The sequence below is a fragment of the Miniopterus natalensis genome, chromosome 1 (assembly GCF_054644295.1).
Source record: "Miniopterus natalensis isolate mMinNat1 chromosome 1, mMinNat1.hap1, whole genome shotgun sequence".
Classification (NCBI taxonomy): domain Eukaryota; kingdom Metazoa; phylum Chordata; class Mammalia; order Chiroptera; family Miniopteridae; genus Miniopterus; species Miniopterus natalensis.
This window is the reverse complement of record NC_142081.1, coordinates 129136579-129154932: the sequence shown is the minus strand read 5'-3', so window position 1 is coordinate 129154932 and position 18354 is coordinate 129136579. Positions and strand designations below refer to the sequence as shown.

General features: G+C 36.4%; 1 protein-coding gene across 1 annotated transcript in view; it reads left to right on the top strand.

The window, feature by feature from the left end:
• Positions 1 to 18354, top strand: part of TAF3 (TATA-box binding protein associated factor 3) — a 152462-nt gene that overhangs the window by 118909 nt on the left and 15199 nt on the right. Inside the window, exon 4 of the mRNA XM_016219756.2 lies at positions 6497 to 6579. Coding sequence (XP_016075242.1) covers positions 6497 to 6579 — 83 coding nt within the window. The remainder of the gene's footprint in view (positions 1 to 6496; positions 6580 to 18354) is intronic.

Genomic DNA, 18354 nt, shown 5'->3' with positions numbered 1-18354 from the left:
ACCAAATGATGTCACAGTCTGTAGGTAAATAGGCCCAGTTCTGCCCACAAAGAGCATGGACTTCGGCAATCAGACTGACTTGGATCTACCACTTATTAGTCATTCACCAATCCCTCCCAACCTCTCTGACCCTCTGCTTCCTTCCCTGTCTCCTTCCTCCTAGTCAATACTGGAGAAAGACAGCATCACCATGAAGTATGGTTTACTTCTGCTTAAAAACAAGTTTCATACCTTCTCTAAGAATATTTTGGCTTAAAAGGCCACCTTCTCTACCTTCTCATAGAAAACAAGAGTAATTTGTGTCATTTAAGATGAGTAGATGACTATGATATTTCAGAATTTTCTTAACAACCGATAATGTTGATAACCCACAGGTGGTTGAATTTGCTTATAATGGAAAATTCATGGATTCCCCAAAGTTTTATCCTATCGATTAATGAATTGTTTCATTTGAGTAACATCAGCTATTCAATGACCTAACCCAGATAGTTAATAATATTAGCAGCTGTTACTTACTGAGTGCATACACTTGGTACTTGCCAGGCATGGCCAGAATTTAATTAATTCTCCCAACAGCTCTGAGTGTTTGGTACTGTTGCTCCTGTTTTATAGTTGAGAAAGACAGAAAGGTTAAGTGACTTCATGCATCTCATGAGTGGAAGAGCTGTGACTTTACCTAGGTATATCCCAGCAAAGCCTGTGGTTTTTATTACCCAAAATGGCTTTCTCGGGCCAGTGACCTCTGATGGAAGCTGATGAGAGGGATAAGCATGGTTTCATACTCTTGAGTATCCTGACATTATGATTTTAGAAGATTTTAATCCCTAAGGAGATCTTAGAGACCTCATATTCAATTGACGTATTTTAAAGAACAGACAATAAAGGTTCTCAAAGCTTTAATGACTTCAGTAATGAAACAAAATATTGAATATTTCTTTACTCTATCCCTAAAACCCTTAGCATTTCCCCCTAAATATTCTTCTATTGAACTTAAACAGTTTGTTGTTAGAGAATGAAAAATAGCCTTACTGGTTCGTGCCTTTAACAAAATGTTGTCACCATTTTCCCTTCTATTTAAGGTAGCACCTCATTTTCAGTCTTTTCTCATCAGCTTTTATAATTAACTAGTGAAATGAAGGGTTTTGGTAAAATAAAATAACCCAGTAAAAAGGGGGAAATATTCCCTTCCTGTTTCTTAAAACTGTTCCAAGAGGAAACCAGTAACTAATGTTTAAATGAGTGTGTTTGAATTTATAGAAATTTACCAAAGTCCATCCCCAAGTCTTCATATGAATGAACTCTGAGTGCTTAATGAAAGCCTGAGTTTTGTTTCATTTGTCCTTTGTTATACTTGGCCACAACCATAGATCTCCTTCTGACTGTCTTTAATATTTTAAACAGTGTATCAGTGTTTAGTTAGACTGTTTCCAAATGGAAATAATATAAAGACCTTAAATGCTAAGAAAGATAAGAAGATGGTTGCCAGTGTCATAGTTCAGCATCCAAAATGTTAGGTTATTAAATTTGACTTTCATCACTACTGTTTCTGGGTATTTTTCTGACATACTGGCATAGATGGGAATCTGAACTAGTGCTGGGTGAACTTGCTGCCACCCTACCTAGCACACATATATGTGCGTGTGTGTTTTTTAATGAAAGAAGTTTAACATTAAAAAAATAGAAAATAAAAACTTGGCCAGATTATATTGACAAAGCTGCCCATTACCTTTGCAGAAAGTCTCTGTCAGAAGATAAACTTTAAAGCTGGAATGCATGAAAGAGTTCCAAGATAGAATTTAAATTTAAACTGATTCTTTATAGATAAGCTTTTTAAAAATCCACCTCTTTGCTTCAAGTCAGGATTTTAAAAATAAATTTCCCCTTTAAATCTCTTGAGCGATTTTCATTTTTTGCAAGGCCGCACTGCTGGTGTCCTGGAAAAATGGAGAGTTAGAGCTTTATCAGTTGGTGCCCTGAGGTATGTGGCAAAGAAGCTAAATCCTTGAAGATTAGCAAAAAAAATGCAGCACATGGCAATAAGGGGCTTATATGACTACTAGTATTAGTTCAGGTGAAAGAAGTATTGCTTATACATAAAACTGGACAAATCCACTGACAATGTATTTTTAGTTAGCTACAAAGGAGTCTTATATTACTGGACTTTGCCTCTTTGGTGAATTGGGAAGCTTAGTAATCCACTGTAAATGCTCTTCTGCGCGCCCCAATTCTCAGCATCACTCTAAAGGGCTGTTCTTTTATTTTAACCCTTAGAAGTTCATGTTCCCACATTTTGGCTTCAAGCCATTACAAGATGGAATTAGTCATATTGTGTAAGTAACTGAAGTAGTTGTCATTTAGTTTGTTGATTTCTGGGAAGGACACATGAGAAATTATTTTATGATCATTGGAAACGTCTCTTTTTATTTTAATAGGCATTTGGGTAAAGTTAATATAAACAAAAGCCTGGTAAGAAATTTTTATTTAGAAATTTTACTTTCTATTATTAGTATCCTTATTAATCTTTTTTGACACTTGTCTGAATTTTATCTTTAAGTTAAATCTGATTTAGCATCTTTAAGAATGAAATTAAGGTATGTAAGTATTTTTAAGTAGGGTGACCAGATATTCTGGTTTGCCTGGGACAGTCCAGTTTACACCTGTTATGCAATATAAATAGAAGTGCCCACTTTCACTCTCAAAGGTGTTTGGATGATGTGTTCATCCTCATTACAGGTAAAACTGAGCTGAGGTAACAGGTTCTAAATCATTCATCAATTCAACAGGTTTACTAAATATGTGTCATCTTCAGGGAACATTTTTACCAATTTTAATTTGACTAATGTATCTCCATTTATGTTTGCTAATTTTTTTACATATGGTATCATTTAACCTTTTTTTTAAAATATATAGTAGGTCATAAATAGACCATGTCTGAATTCTTTTGCCCTGCCAAACCATTTAAGACAGCATCAAAAGTCCAGCCATTTTGCCTGGCCAGGCGTCGCTCAGCTGTTGAGCATCAACCTATGATTCAGGAGATCACGGTTTGATCCCAGTCAGGGCACGTGTGTGGGTTGTGGGCTCGATCCCCAGTTGGGAGGCCTGCAGGAGGCAGCCAAGCAGTGACTCATCATGAATCTTTCTGTCTGTCTCTCTCTCTCTCTCCCTCTCCCTTCCTCTCTCTGAAATCAATAAAGATATATTAAAAAAAAAAAAAATCCAGCCACTTTAGTTGAGTGGAAGTGAGTCAAAGTTAATCTCAATTTATATATAAACTAGTTAGCCTTCCATAGAGAAAAAATATATTTTACAACCAACCCTCGCTGTCTCACAAGTATATGTCATTTATCAAAAAAGACATTGACAGAGAACATGAACAGCTCCATTCAAGACATCAACAGTACCAGAGAAAAGAGCTCAAAGTGTATAGCAAAGAGTCAACGATCTGTCTGGTAGAGCAGGGGATGAATTTGGTGTCACGAAACCTTAATTTAGATCATTTGGCTACTAAGTAGCTCTGGGCAAACTACTTAAATTGTTTTGAGCCCTCAATATGTGGGGATAATAATACCTACCACACCTGCCTTGTAGAGTCGTGAAGATTAAATTGGACCATGTGGACAGGACACACTTTGTGAAGTGCTATACGAGTGCGAGTTATAATTATTGTGTAGTATGGTAATAGAAATGGACCAGACATACAATGTGAAGCATAATAATAGTAAAGAAGATTTTTTTAAGGGTAGAGCAGCAAACAGCTTTTTCTTTAATTAATGCTTAAGAAAGTGTTATGTAATAACAGTATTGTGGGTTGAAGGAATAAGGAATATTGCTCTCAGTACCTTATCACTTATGAGTATGTGACCCTAAATGTTTTTAGAATTGAAGGAATCTAAGAACTTTATAAAAAAATTTATTCTTTGAATCAAAGCAACTATTCAGGCCTACTTTTGCTATTTGTTTGACCTTAGAATGGAAAAAAGAAAGGAAATGGAAAAGTTAGGAAAAATGGTTGCTTCATATACTATCTATTTCCCTGTAAAATGGAAACCGTAATGTGTACCCCACTTGTTCGTTTAAAAACCTAAATGAGAACATCTAAAAAATAACCAAGCACAATGTCTGACAAATAGTAAGTAGATTATAAATGTTTGTTTTGAATATATTTGTTTATTCTCCCACAGATTACACAGGAAGGTGAGAAAAGTACAGAGGCCTTAATAAGTTTACAAAGTATACTGGACCATTAGCTTTCCAATTGGTTAGAGATGGAATGTTTTGGGAGGGAAGAAAGTGAATGCAAATCCTAGCTAGTTATACATGGATAATGCCCTGCCCTGTCCCCAGTGAACTTTGACCCCTGAGAGCCTTGAGGAAAACCACTGGAAGGACTGTCCAAAGAACTGGACAAATGAAGGAGCCATTTGCCAAAAGTGAGACCTTCAAGAGGAGCAGATTTTTGTGGGGAAGTTGTTAAGTTAGAGTTTAGATGTAATGAGATGAAATACTCATAGGATATTTAGTTGAAAATGTTTAGTAGGCAACATTATATTTTGGTCGTAGGTTCATCAGTGCTAGGCTAGAGGGGGAAGACATGGCATATTTGAAACTTATGATTAAAACCATAGGCATGGGTGAGATCACTGAACAAACTGTAGAATGACAAGAGGAAAAGACCAAGTAAGGTCAGGCACAAGTAGAGGAGTTTGAAAAGGAAAAGGGAGGAGAGTGGTAAGATCTACAGTGGAAAAACATACTGGACATTAGGAAATAATTCATGTTTAGAAACAGTGGTTTTAGTGGCATTATAGAGGCTGAAAGTAGATTGGAGTGGGCTGAGGAATCAATGGATTAGAAACAGAAATGTGAGGGGTTGTTAGAGATTGAAGAGAAGCTAATTTTTTTTTAAAAGTCAAGCACATTTAAAAGCTAGATGAAAATAATGAATGAAACTGAGAAGTTGAAAATGTGTAGCCCTAGCTGGTTTGCCTCAGTGGTTAGAACGTTTGCCCGCAGACTGAAGGATCCTGGGTTCTATTCTGGCCAAGGGCACATACCTGGGTTGCAGGCTCAATCCTGGCCCTGGTCGGGGCACGTGTGGGAAGTAACCAATCTATGTGTCTCTCTCACATCGATGTTTCTCTCCCCCTCTCCCCCCTTCCACTCTCTAAAAAAGCAGTGGAAAAAGTATCCTCTGGTGAGGATTAAAAAAAGAAAGAAAAGAAAATGGTATAAATAAGCTGTACCATTTGGAAGAGGGTTCTTCAGAAGACAAAAGGAGATAGGCTGTAGTGTATTTGTGAGTATAGAAATTTGTACAGAGTTGAAAGAGTTCCCCTGCCTAGTGGTTAAAGTCATAGATCTTGATGTAACAATGGATTAAAAATAAACTTTAGAAAGGGATAGTTAAAAACATGGAAAAATAGTAGGTTTGATCAATGTGCAATATATATGTTAGTTTTATGATAATAGTATATTGATTATTGTTAGTCATTCTCCTTTAGAGCCACCAGACTGTTTCATCATGATTTAATTCTTAAGCTTGAAGTATATAATCAGTTGTTTGCAACTAGTTGTCACAGTGACTAGCACTGTGGATCTAGCAGTACACCGAGGCCAGGGATATTTTAAACACCTGGCAGTGCCTAGGATGGTTTCAGTCAAAGAACCCGTCCAACAGAAAATGGCAGTAAAACCCCTATTGAAAGACTCTGATACAGATAATAATTTGGAACTGCGGCGCTTTTGTTCAGTTTGTTTATTCAAAATATTTATTACACCATAGGACCTTCAAACCAAAAATTGTGAAGAACCCTTTTAACATCTTACTTTCTATATTACCTTTCTATTAGTGAGAAAGAATAGTTTCAAATATTTGTGAGATCTTTAACTTTTCAGCAGTTGCTTTCACCAAAAATTCTTTCTAAAAATATGGTTTTTTATTTTACAGTATTTCAGGTCTTTGTACTACTAGCCAAAAAATCGAATAGTTTAATGCTATAAGTTACACTTGGTGTTTTAGCTTTCCTATATGATAATGCAAACTTAAGATGAGATTAATGTTTTTCAAGTCCCATAAATAGATGCCTTGTATCTTATAGTGGAGAGATCATTGTGTTTTTTCTATTCATGGTGGGTCTGGCAACTACTTAAAAGCAAATGGTTTGGATAACAGTTTTTGTTTAAAAAAATTGTAGTAGTAAAATTCAAGAAATTAGCTAAAACTAAGAAAATACAGAGTTAACTGCCACATTTACCTTTACCTAAAGTGATTAAAGTTTGTAGAATTTCTCATGATGCCAGGTAGCCAGCCTTCGGTTGTTGAGAAACTAAAACATTGAATAGCCCAGATTATGTCTGCATCTAGTATGTTAGCCACATTTGAGGCTTAAACCTGTTTGTCAGGTTCCTGGAGATGGGGAAGTAGGAGAAGAGGTATGAGGTACTTTTGTTAGAAAAAATATATATTTAACACTTAATGTTCTAACTTCAACAGATAAAAGTGGAGCCAGTTGTTCCAGCCCCAAGTCCAGTCATCCCCAGGTTGACTCTCCGAGTTGGTGCTGGCCAAGACAAGATGTGAGTATAAACGTTTTAAATTAGAGTGAAATAATTTCAAGTGAAACTTCTCTACTCTTTCCTAATGGATTTAGAACTCTACAGACCTTTTCCAGGTATGAACATGTAGGGTGAAGCTTTATTTTGAGAATTCTCCATTTTCAAATTTTTATTGCTTTCTTCCTCAGAGCTTTATTTAACATATAGGATCCTTTTTTTTCCCCTTGTTCTTTCTCTCTTTTAAAGACTAGCACATGACATTGCTTCTGCCTAGTTTTTAAGGTTCTGGTTATCTGAAAAATAAGTAATTGTGTATTAAATAGACTAACTCCCGTATTCCACCCAGAGGATGTAATGTTACACCTTCTCCAGTATGTATTCTCTGTCACCATAACAAAGGAGATTCTCTGCTTGCTCAGATTGCACATGGCTTTATTCTGTACCTATAAAACAAAGATATTGCTAAAAGCCTGGCGGAACAGTATATAGTAGTAACAACTGAAGTCTTGTCTGCTTTTTTTTAAAAAAGAGAACTGGAAATGTAAACCCCGTATGTGCTATTTATTTGTCTTAATTTTCACAGAATCATAATACCAGCACACCCTTCTTTAAAGTAAAGTAGTTGTCTGTGTTTCTTTTATTTATTTTGGGGGTATGAATTAAGGCCTACGGTACTCTTACATGATAATAAGGTGATAAAAACATTGACCTTTTTTTTTGGTAAATCATGTTCTCAGTGATTCATTCCATCTTAAAGTTTGTGTTTATTTTATGCTGTTGCTTGTGTTAATTCCACATGTAATGCATTGAAAATAGTTCAATATCATGATAATGAATGGTAGTATAGAAGCAAACATGGTGTTCTAGTAGAGTGTATACTGTTAAGATTAAAGAAGAAAATCCAGATAGTTCACTCTTTTCTTACCCAAATTATCTGCATAATTTCCACAATCCTCTTAACGGTTGTATCATTAGAAACCTAGACGATGAATGGTACTATTGCTGACAAGCTTCAACAATGTAAGAAAAATACTATAGAATCAGTTATTTTTAACCAGATACTGGTATACCTGGTATCCTCAATCTTACCTACAAAAATTTAAATAAATGTATTCCTGTCCCTCAGCCAGTAGAGGACAGAAGGCTGATTAGCAAGGAGACCCAACCAAAGTAACTTGCTCATATTGTCTCCTTGTAAATTCTGTATTCGGGCTCATTTCCCTTAGGGGAAGATGTTTTTATTATTTCTCTCCTAACACTTCATATTTATGACTCTTTTCCCAGTAACTACCATTACTTACTCTTTATTTCCACATAAAAGTTTGGCTTGTGCATTCCTTTTAGAGAAAGAAGATTTGTAAAAAAGGATTGATAATGGTCTCATTCATCCTTAAGCATCTGATTGACTTTTTTTTTTTTTCTCAATAAATCATTCATATGCCTAAGATATTAGATATGAGAAATAGATCCTATTTCCAGTGTTGGAGAAATTATAATACTCACACATTCTAGACAAATTGATCATGAAAGTATAATATATAACACATGAACTTTAAGATATTAGGTAAATAAACCCCTATATTATATGAATAATAATCATTTAACCAAAGTCAGACTCAAGGAAATACTTATAATGAACAAAAGGATAAATTAAGTGAAATATATTTTAAAATAAGACACAGGGAAAAGAGGCTCAAGTCACATAGTAATAAGATGTTATGTAACTTAATGAGTAAAGTTTTTTTGATTGGTTTTTTTAAAAATCTGAATCATGGTTCAGCAAACTGGCTCATTGGTCAAATTCATTTCACTGCCTGTTGTATTGCTCACAAGCTAAGAATAGTTGAAAAAATTAAAAGAACAAGTTTTTTATGACACATGAAAATTATATGAAATTAAATATCTGAGCCAGTGTTGCTCAATGGTTAGAAGGTTGGCCCAAGCACCAAAGGGTCATGGATTTGATTCCCGGTCAAGGGAATGTACTCGGGTTGCAGGTTTGATCCCTGGCTCCAGTTGGGGCTGTACATGCGGGAGACAACCGATCAATGTGTTTCTGTACCATCAATGTTTCTCTCTCTCTCTCTCTCTCCCTCCCCCTCTCTCCCTTCCTTCCACTCTCTCTAAAAAAACTAATGGAAAAAATATCCTTGGGTAAGGATTAACAAACAAACAAAAAGTAATCTCTTAGTGTTGTAGCATAAGGATACATGGCTTATTCCATGACAGTAATAATGGAAAAGAGGTAGTAGATTCATATAAATGTGCCTTTTCTTACTCAGTTTGTACGCACTTGGGAGAAACTCTTTTGAAGTGAAATTAATGAGCAGAGTGGGATTCAAAAAGGGGGGTTTGAATAGTCCAGGGGAGGGAGTTGTTTCTTGCTAAAAAACAGGCAGGGAATAGAGGCTTTTGAAATTATAGGAAAAGGAATCAACTTTACAGGGTTCAAATTATACCCTCTCATTGAAAGATCTTTAAGACAATATTTAGTTTCTAAGTCTTCTTAAATAAAGAAGTTACGTCTTCTGCCCTTGATCCAGGAAAGTACTTTGAGGTTAGATTATTTCCTGTATTCTCTATTACTGTTCCTTGAGGCAAGACAGGGTGCCTTGTTTTTGCCCTGAGTTAACATGCCTGGAAACTGTATTCTAAAGGGTCGATGGTGAGTCCAGTACCGCCTCTGGATAGTGTTAAAATTCTAAATGACTTTGCAAGGACCTCAAATTCCTTTAACATGTCCCCCAGTAATGGATATCCAGAGTTCCCCTTAGTCTGTGTTGAAGGTGAAACTACAATACCAACCCTGAAATTACAGTCTCAATACGTGTAAAGTTTTTTAGAGTATGAATGGGAAGGAACAACACATTCAAGTAAATTGCTAAAGTATCTGAGTCGGGGCTCATAATCAAGTAGGTTTCAGAAGAGCTGCCTGGGATTATATTGATGAGATTTCTGAGGTCCCAGTTGGACTCGGTGACAGAGCATGGTGAGTGTACTGTCCACTGTTATGGCGGGGGCTAGTGGCAACACAGTTGCCATGTTATTTGTCATCCCAATCTTCTCACTTTGAGATAGTTAGGTTATCTTGAGCAAATGTAGGAAGAGTGGGCTAACTTTCAGCATTCATTTATTCATTATGTGAAGTAAGTAGAGCAAAGTGCAAAGTAAAGTGATGGTGTAACTTAGGGGCAGGAACTGTTCAGATAGAATTGCCAAGACATGGCAGAATAGAACCTGCAACTTTTCTAAGTTAAAGGTAGGGCTGTATTTATAAAGCTCAAAATTCTGTTAAAGGAGCTTTTCATTTAAAAAAGGTAAGTTTAAGTATTGAGAAAGTATTAAGAAAAAAATGTAAATGTATATAAAAACATTTTGGGGTGAATATTGGCAGTTAGAGCATTAAGCATTCTTCCCCCCTCACTTTTCTCAAATGTCTCTTTAATACTCTCCTCTTGCTAGTGCTGGGAGGAAGCTTTTCCGCTTCTCTCCGTGCCTCCTTCCCTATCCCCTTGTCAGAGTGGTTCTTCTGCCAGGGGTGTGAGACTGGTGAGCTGATCCTTCTGCTTTCAGGACACTGCTGCTCTTATTCTGTGACCTTACCAGAGAACGAGTGATTAATTGGAACCCTCCAAACACATACAGTAATGCTCATTTTTCCAGCTAACATTTAATAGTATATTTGATCAGGTGACACAGAATCATTAGTGATGTCTTTTTGAGAACAATATTATTATTAATGATAATTCTAAATTTTCTTTTGATTGAAAAGGTTACAATAGATTGTCTCTTTTACAAATTTAACTTTTTTTCTAAAATATGTAAATTATGCTGAAATATTTTTCAGTGGTCACTTTACTGCTGGCAATTATAGTTTTCTTTCTACTAAAATTTTGATTTCCAGTGTTAACACAGCTTCTTACAGTTTAGGAAATTTATTCATCTGACCTCTCTTAGCAGAGGTGCTGAAAATGTGATGCTTTCCTTTTCATGTAAGTAATTCAGTTGTGGTTTTTTTTGGTTTACAGTGTAGTTTATGCCTGGGAGGGGGCTTTTTAATAGTTGGAATTTCTAAATTTTTTACATATATTATGAAAATGGGAATGAAAACTGCTCATTAATCTTGAGAAACAAAAGGGTGTAATCTTTAAAACAAAATGGTATTTGTTTTCTTTTTGCAATTCGAACTTTTTGGGTTAACACTTTTTGATAGTACAGCTAGAAGTAGAGAATAATCACAGGCAATTACAAAGATAATTGTTTAAAATATTTTTAAATAAAATAAGTACTTTATATTTTATTTTATTATTATTATTTTTTAATATGTCTTTATTTATTTCAGAGAGAGGAAAGGAGAGGGGGAGAGAGAGAGAGATAGAAACATCAATGATGAGAGTCATTGATTGGCTGCCTCCTGCACGCCCGACTGGGAATGGAGCCCGCAACACGGGCATGTGCCCTGACTGGAAATCGAACCCCGATCTCCTGGATCCTAGGTTGATGCTCAACCACTGAACCACGCCCAGCCGGGTAGTATTTTATATTTTTAAATGTAGCCAGAGTTACCCAAAAGACATTTGGCCAACTGGCGTGGCTCAGTGGTTGAGCGTTGACCCATGAACCAGAAGGTCACGGTTCCATTCCCGATCAGGGCACATGCCCGGGTTGGTTGATCCCTCAGTAGGGGGCGTGCAGGAGGCAGTTGTTCCATAACTCTCTCTCATCATTGATGGTTTTTTCTCTCTCCCTCTCCTTTCCTCTCTCTGAAATGAATAAAAACATTTTTTAAAAGACATTTAACAGGGTGAAATGTGTGTAGTGGTATTTTAGTGATAAGTTCTTTAGAGAAATAATAGCAAATGGTTTTTAACCCACTTTCTGAATTTTCCCACTAGACTTGAAATCTTGCTTATTCAAATATAACTTGTTTCCAGTGTGAACAAGTTTAGGGTAACTCAAAGAGAGAACATATAATAAAGTTACTAGAAAATTGAAATAGGAAACTAAGACCAAGGAGGGGAAAAGAAGCAAGTGACTGCTGGTCAGATATGATTATGGCTTCCTAGCAATAAGGGCCACAGGGAAATACATTTTGAAAAAGGAAGCACCTCTTAGTTTCTCAGGAGAGACAAACTTTTCCAAGACACTAAATTTAAAACTTTATTTCTATATGGAACCAGATAGCAGGAACAAGCTTCCATAGCAGCTTTCACAGCAGACACAAAGGCATTTTTTATTTGACTATTTCCTGCACCGATCCCTAATCCAAAGATATAGCTAGAAGCACCCTCAGTGAAGACGACTCTGAAGAATCTTCTCGTCTCTGGTGAAAGCACTCTTATTTTCTTTTTGTATTAGTCAGGACTCTTGGATGCAAGGAACAGAAACCCAAATCAAACTAGCTTAAAGGAGTAAAGGGTGTATTTGACTTTACATGAGGTGGTATCCAGGGTTCAGAAAGTGTCATTAGGACTCTGCTCACTTTCTTTTTCTCTGTCCTGCCTGTGTGTGGTAGCAAGGATGGTCCAAGTCGCTTGAGGCCAGTATGGTTCTTAGTCTCAGTATCCCCGGTGACCCCCCTTCCCTTTCACAGAATCCATTCTCAGTCCTCATCAAAGACTCCAGCTGGTTAGCCTGGTTCATCAGCCCCTGCGTTAGGGCAGACAACCCTGTCAGAAGCAGAGATGGTAGGTTCAAGAAGGAAAGGAGAACTGTCTTACCAGGTTGAAGGACCAGAGGCGGCAAAAACAATTGATTTTTTTTAAATTTTATTATATTTTATTTTGGAAAAAGCAGATTTTGTATTGTTATGAAAGTGTGGTAGGGAAGCAGAGCAAAGAAACTTGTTGTTTTAAAAGAATGATCCTTTAGAACAGGGGTGGGGAACCTTTTTTATGCGAAGGGCCATTTGGATATTTATAATATCATTCGAGGTCCATAGAAAATTATCAACTTAAAAATTAGCTATGGAAAAAGCTTCTAGATTTATTAAATTCGAGTCCTTCCTGCAGTTGCCTTGGCAGGGCCAGACCAAATGACTTCCGTCCCCGTGGGCCAGACATTCCCCACCCCTGCTTTAGAAGTAAAGTTAAGGAACATTTCAGAGCATCATTCTATCACAAAAGGAGGCCTTTTGCTTTTCTATTTTTAATTTGTTTCCCTTCCAATAAAACTGTCTGCTTTTGATTTAAGGGGAAAAGAAAAAAAGATTGAAAAGTGTTGATAGCTTTGTTTTGCCCTGGTTGACTTGCCACTGATACTGAAACACTTCATAGGTATTTTGCCTCTGTTAGAAGCTAAATATCAAAAAAATGACCAAAAAATCTTAAGAATGACTATATTTAAAATGTATGGCTATTTTTAATGCTAGTGAAAGATGGTAACATTACAAATGAAATTTCCTAGCAGCTGAACAAATAGAACACAAGTTGTGGATTGTATTCACTATTCTTGCTACTTTGCTACTTTATTGTACTTATAAATTCAAAAGACCCAAACCTATATGTCTCAGTTATAATTCCGAGAGAAAGCAGATATTTAAAATGTTCTTATTCAGTTCTTCAGCCCTTTTTGATTATTACAGACAAGGAGGTCTTGACCTCCTTATATTACTTTCTCATTTTTACTGACCTAAAATTATGATGAAATCTCCAAGTTTAATTTCTTCCCTTGGCACACTGTAGTTTGTTTATTAACACAAAAGATGCAGTGCGTTTAAGAGAAAAAATAGTATACTGTCAGAAAAACTGGCTTTAGGTTTTGGGAAATGCTTTTACTACACAGTAAAACAAGTGGAAAGATTATAATCAAAGCATTTCCATCTTACTTGTAAACAATTACAGCAGTTCTTACACGGATGCCACATTAGAAGACTTGGGAAAATTTACTGGATTCCATTCTAATGCAATTAGAGCTAATTTTGTTCTTTAAATGAATAAAAGGTCAGCTAGTAAATCTAGCTTATCTTGAGTCCAGACTTCAATAAATTGTTTTATTTAATTTGTTGTAAAAGATCTTATCCTTAATGGGTCTAGGTCTTATTAGTTCACTTAGGTTTTAAAATATTTATGACCACCTTTTTAGATATGATTTGAATGATAGTTGGAAAGTTTCTCTCTGCAGTGTTATCAACGCCCAAGATCACTAATTGAGTGAATATAGGAAGGTACTTAAGATTTGTTATCTAAGAAAAGCTGACCGAACTTTCAGAATTTAAATATTCTTTAACCTGTGATAGGCAGAGATAATTTAGCTATATCATGGTAACCTTTTGGATATTATCTGACTATAATTTCCCCTAAAGATCAAACTACTCACACTCCTAGTGTTTAAAAAGAATATGTACATACTGAAAATACTTAGGCACTCTTATTATTACTGACAATGGAAAGTTTAAATTCTTTGCCTTCTATAATTTCCTGTCCTTTATGGGGCTATAGTAATATTAAAATACTTACATAAACACTTTGAAGGCAGTATAACATTTATTCTTCTCTTTTGTAGCTTATAAAATGGATATTCATGTCACCTCAGGACCTCTGTGATATAGAGTATTACAGCTTTTAAAAATGTGGTTGCCAAAGGCTCAGCACATGGGTTGAAGGCTATGTCACCTTGAGCTACTGACTAGCCATGTGACCCCTGTCTGTTTGGATTTACTCTTTGGGGTTCCAAAACTGTACCTTCACAGCTTGTCCTCCAGGCTCTGAGGAGAAGCACCGCATCCCCTCATCCCTCCTTATTTTCATGATCAGCCCTTCCTTTTGTGCCTTCCTTCATTCCCACCTTTCTGTCCATCCCCCCTTCCCCGCTGAAAGTCCTTTCCCTTCGTTATCTCCTCTCCTCTGTATCTTTTTCCTTTTTCTCACTTTCCTTTGGCCTTGTATTTTCCCATCCTAAATCTTCTTACCTTTTCCATGCCTCCTCCCCCACCCATGAAAGAGAGGTTATATAAATCCTTGTTCTGACTTCTCAGAACTTATTGTTCATATGTACTTTCTTCCAGTTTTCATTCTTAAACTCACTGCATTTTGGCTTCTGCCCTAGAAACTTTTCTGAAGCTTCTCATTAAGATCCTGAAATCCACCCAGAGACCATGCCGCAGCCTGGTGACGGTCATCCTCTCTGCTGTGCTGGATGTGTTGTTTACCTCAGGTTCTTTTTGAAACTTTCTATTCCGTTTTTCTTTTTTTTTTCTTCTTTTCTTTTTTCTTTACGTATTTATTCATTTATTTATTTAAATCCTCACCCAAGGATATTTTTTCTCCATGGCTTTTCAAAAAAGTGGAAGGGGGGGAGAGAGAGAAACATCGATGTGAGAGAGACACATCAATTGGTTGCCTTGTACACGTGCCCCAGCTGGGGCCAGGGGTTGAGCCTGCAACCCAGGTACATGCCTTTGGTCAGAATCAAACCTGGGACCCGTTAGTCCCCTGGCTGATGCTCTAACTGCTGAGCCAGACCGACCAGGGCTGTTGCATTTTTCTTGTTACTACACTCCTCAGATTCTCTCTTATCGTTCCTTCTGTTTTTCTTTTATGGACTTCTTTTTCTTTCTCTTCTTGCCCTCAGCCCACTACCCTGTTCTTTCTCTGTAAGTTTTTTCATTCACTCTTTTTTTTTTTTTTTAATATATCTTTATTGATTTCAGAGAGAGGAAAGGAGAGGGAGAAAGAGGGATAGAAACATCAATGATGAGAGAGTCACTGATTGAGCCCACAACCGGGCATGTGCCCTGACCCGGAATCGAACCCCAACCGCCTGGATCCTAGGTCGATGCTCAACCGCTGAGCCACGCCCGGCCGGGCTCATTCACTCTTTAGATGTCAAAATTATGCAATGATAATTTCCAGCTCACAGTTTTCCCCCGAGATCCAGGCTAGTTTGCCCAGTTACCTGCTAGAAAGTTCTGACTGGATGGAGTAGGGACACCTCAAACATAACATTTTTAAAACTGAACATGATGGTTTTTCTCCTACCTTCTTCTTCTTATGTTTTTTATCTCTTGATGAGACCAGAGCCTCCATTTTCAATAAATGTTAGTTCTGTGTTTTCTTCCTTTTAATGCTGACTGTGTTGTATCGTCCTAAGTCATTCTGGATAAAACACATATTACAAACAGTTTTTTTTAATGTTTGATTATGAAAATTTAAAACATAAAATAATAAATTAATAAACTTTCATGTATCCACTACCTAATAGATTTAACACCTGAAGATTTAATGTTGGCATACTTGCTTGATCTAATCTTTTTCTTCTATTTTTCTGTGTAGGGCATTTCCAAGCAAATGCAGGCCTAATGTCATTTTACCTTTAATATACACTTTAACATGAAGCTCTGAAAATACGGTTATTTTCTTGTATAATCACAATGTCATTATCTACATCATATTATGTGAACATTTTTCTTGCTTTTATCTCATACCCAGTCTATATTCAGATTTCTCCATTTGTCTCAAAAATATCTTTTGACAGTTTGTTTGTTTGTTTGAATCAGGGTCCAAACCACGCTTGTCTCTTAGTGCCTTTTTCTAATATCTTTTTTTAATTGATTTTAGAGAGAAGAAGGAAAGGGGGAGGGAGAGAGAGAAGGAGAGAGAGAGAGAAACATCAATTGGTTGCAAACTTCAGTGTACAAAGTTGGTGGAGTTGATGCCATATTTACCTCCTGTGGTTATTGTTGAGTTTTGGTTTGGGAAAGATCTTCCTCTCCCTCCCCCTTCCCCTTAATCTTTTTCTTTTTTTTGGTTAATCATCACCCAAGGATATTTTTTCCATTAATATTTAGAGAGTGGAAGGAAGGGAGAGGGGGGAGAGAGAGAAAAAAACATTGATATGAGAGAGACACACCAATTGGTTGCCTCCCACCAGGTGCCCAGCTGGGGGTGGGAATCGAGCCTGCAACCCTTCAGTTCGCAGGCTGGTGCTCTAACCACTGAACCACACCGGCCAGGGCCCCTTATTCTTTTTATGTTCAGTTTGTTCCATCTTGGCTAGTGGGAACTCCTACCTGTTGTTGTCTTCTGGGTTTTAACACATTCCTATTCATCTTTGATAGCTTTTTTTACTTTCTAGCATAATTGTTCCAGGTTTATCTTATGTACTTCCTGCCATAGACCTGGAATTAATCATTCCTTCAAGGAACCTTTGTTCCTTTTTGTGGAGAATGGTTTTTAGGAATCACAGTCTGGTACTGGAGGTGCCATTGCTACTGAGAAGTCATTGCCCTAGGCCTTTACAATGGCCAGAACTAGGAAATAGTTATTTTTTTAGAGAAACAAAGTATGAATTTATGCTGTTATTTCCAATTGATAAAACTATTGAATGAAGTTAAAGATTAGATTTGTCTCAGTCTCTTTATTCATAAAATAAACTCACTGTGGATGTGTGACCAAAATGCTGTTCTCCTAATATCACCTGAAATTATTTTTTTCTGTGTGGCTATGTCACTAGCATGATATACCTTGAGTTTCATTTATTTCCATTTATTTTCAACTTGCAGGCAGTTTTATAAATTTAATTTTTTGAATATGTAAAACTTACTTGACTCCAAAGTTGAAACAGTGTATGTCTTGCTTTCATCCCATGCCCTCTACCTTTACACTCCTTTCCCTATAAGTTACAATTTTTGTTTCTTTCTTTATTCTTCTAGTATATCTCCTTGTAAATATAAGGAAATATGTATTATTTATTATTTACCTGAGTATTAATGCTCTATTGGGATATTGTACAGATTTTGAACATTTGACAATAGAAGTATAGTCATTTGGGAAGGAGTCCTTTGGAAATGAAGATTGTACAAAGGCTATATTTTCCTTTAATTACTTCATGCAATTTGTTCCATTTTTCAACTAGGTCCTCTTGAATTAAAAGATAAAATGTTTGTACCTGATATGTACTTGGGCTATTACAAGATAAAACATCCATTTTGTGTGATGATGTAAATATTCAAGACGCAAGCAGTGTGAGCTTGCGGAATTAAATCCATTTACAGCTGTGTTGTAACGAATACTAAAAGTTGAACTGTAAAGATCAAGAATAAGAAGTACTGATTGATTTGAAGAATCAACATACAACTGATTCTCATAATTGTCTTTGGGTATTTCTTCCTTTTAATCAAATGTGAAATATGGACACAACTATGTGATTTTAGGATAACATTATATTATACAGTGAAATCTCAGGGATTTTATTTTGTTTGTGGTAAGGAGAAGTTAGTTTAAAATACATCATGGGAATCTGTTTCATATGCTATTTCAAAGGTGTACACTATTTCTGAGATTGATTAAAATTTTAAGTCTGAAGAAGAAAAGTGGGTTGTGGATTAAGGTACATTTTTTCCCCCCTTTTTTCTCCCAAACGCTGAAGAACTTCCCTCATCAGGAGTTTATATAAAATTCATAGAGGTGATTACAGGCGTTTTTACCTATGGCATGGTTTTGTTACCATTGAAAAATGGCTGTTCACCTTTAAGGGTAAATAAGTAAGCCATTGTGGGGGAACTTTTGAACTTTGTGTGCAGTTTAGTAGCCAGTTATTCAGACTCTGATAATTTAGATCACTGGCTTCATAGTGTTTGCACACAATAGCTGGATAATGAGGAGCATTACACTCCCTGTGCAGACATATCCACATTGTGTTTGCCTCTAACCTTGGAGGCTCTGTGTGCCTAGAGAGGTGAAGATTGGCTCTTTATTGACTTGTCACTCTGTGAGTTTGCATTACAGGCCAGGCAGCTCATGACCCATTCTGTTTATTTCACTGTTTTGTGGTGGGGAAACAGGTAAAGAAATCCTG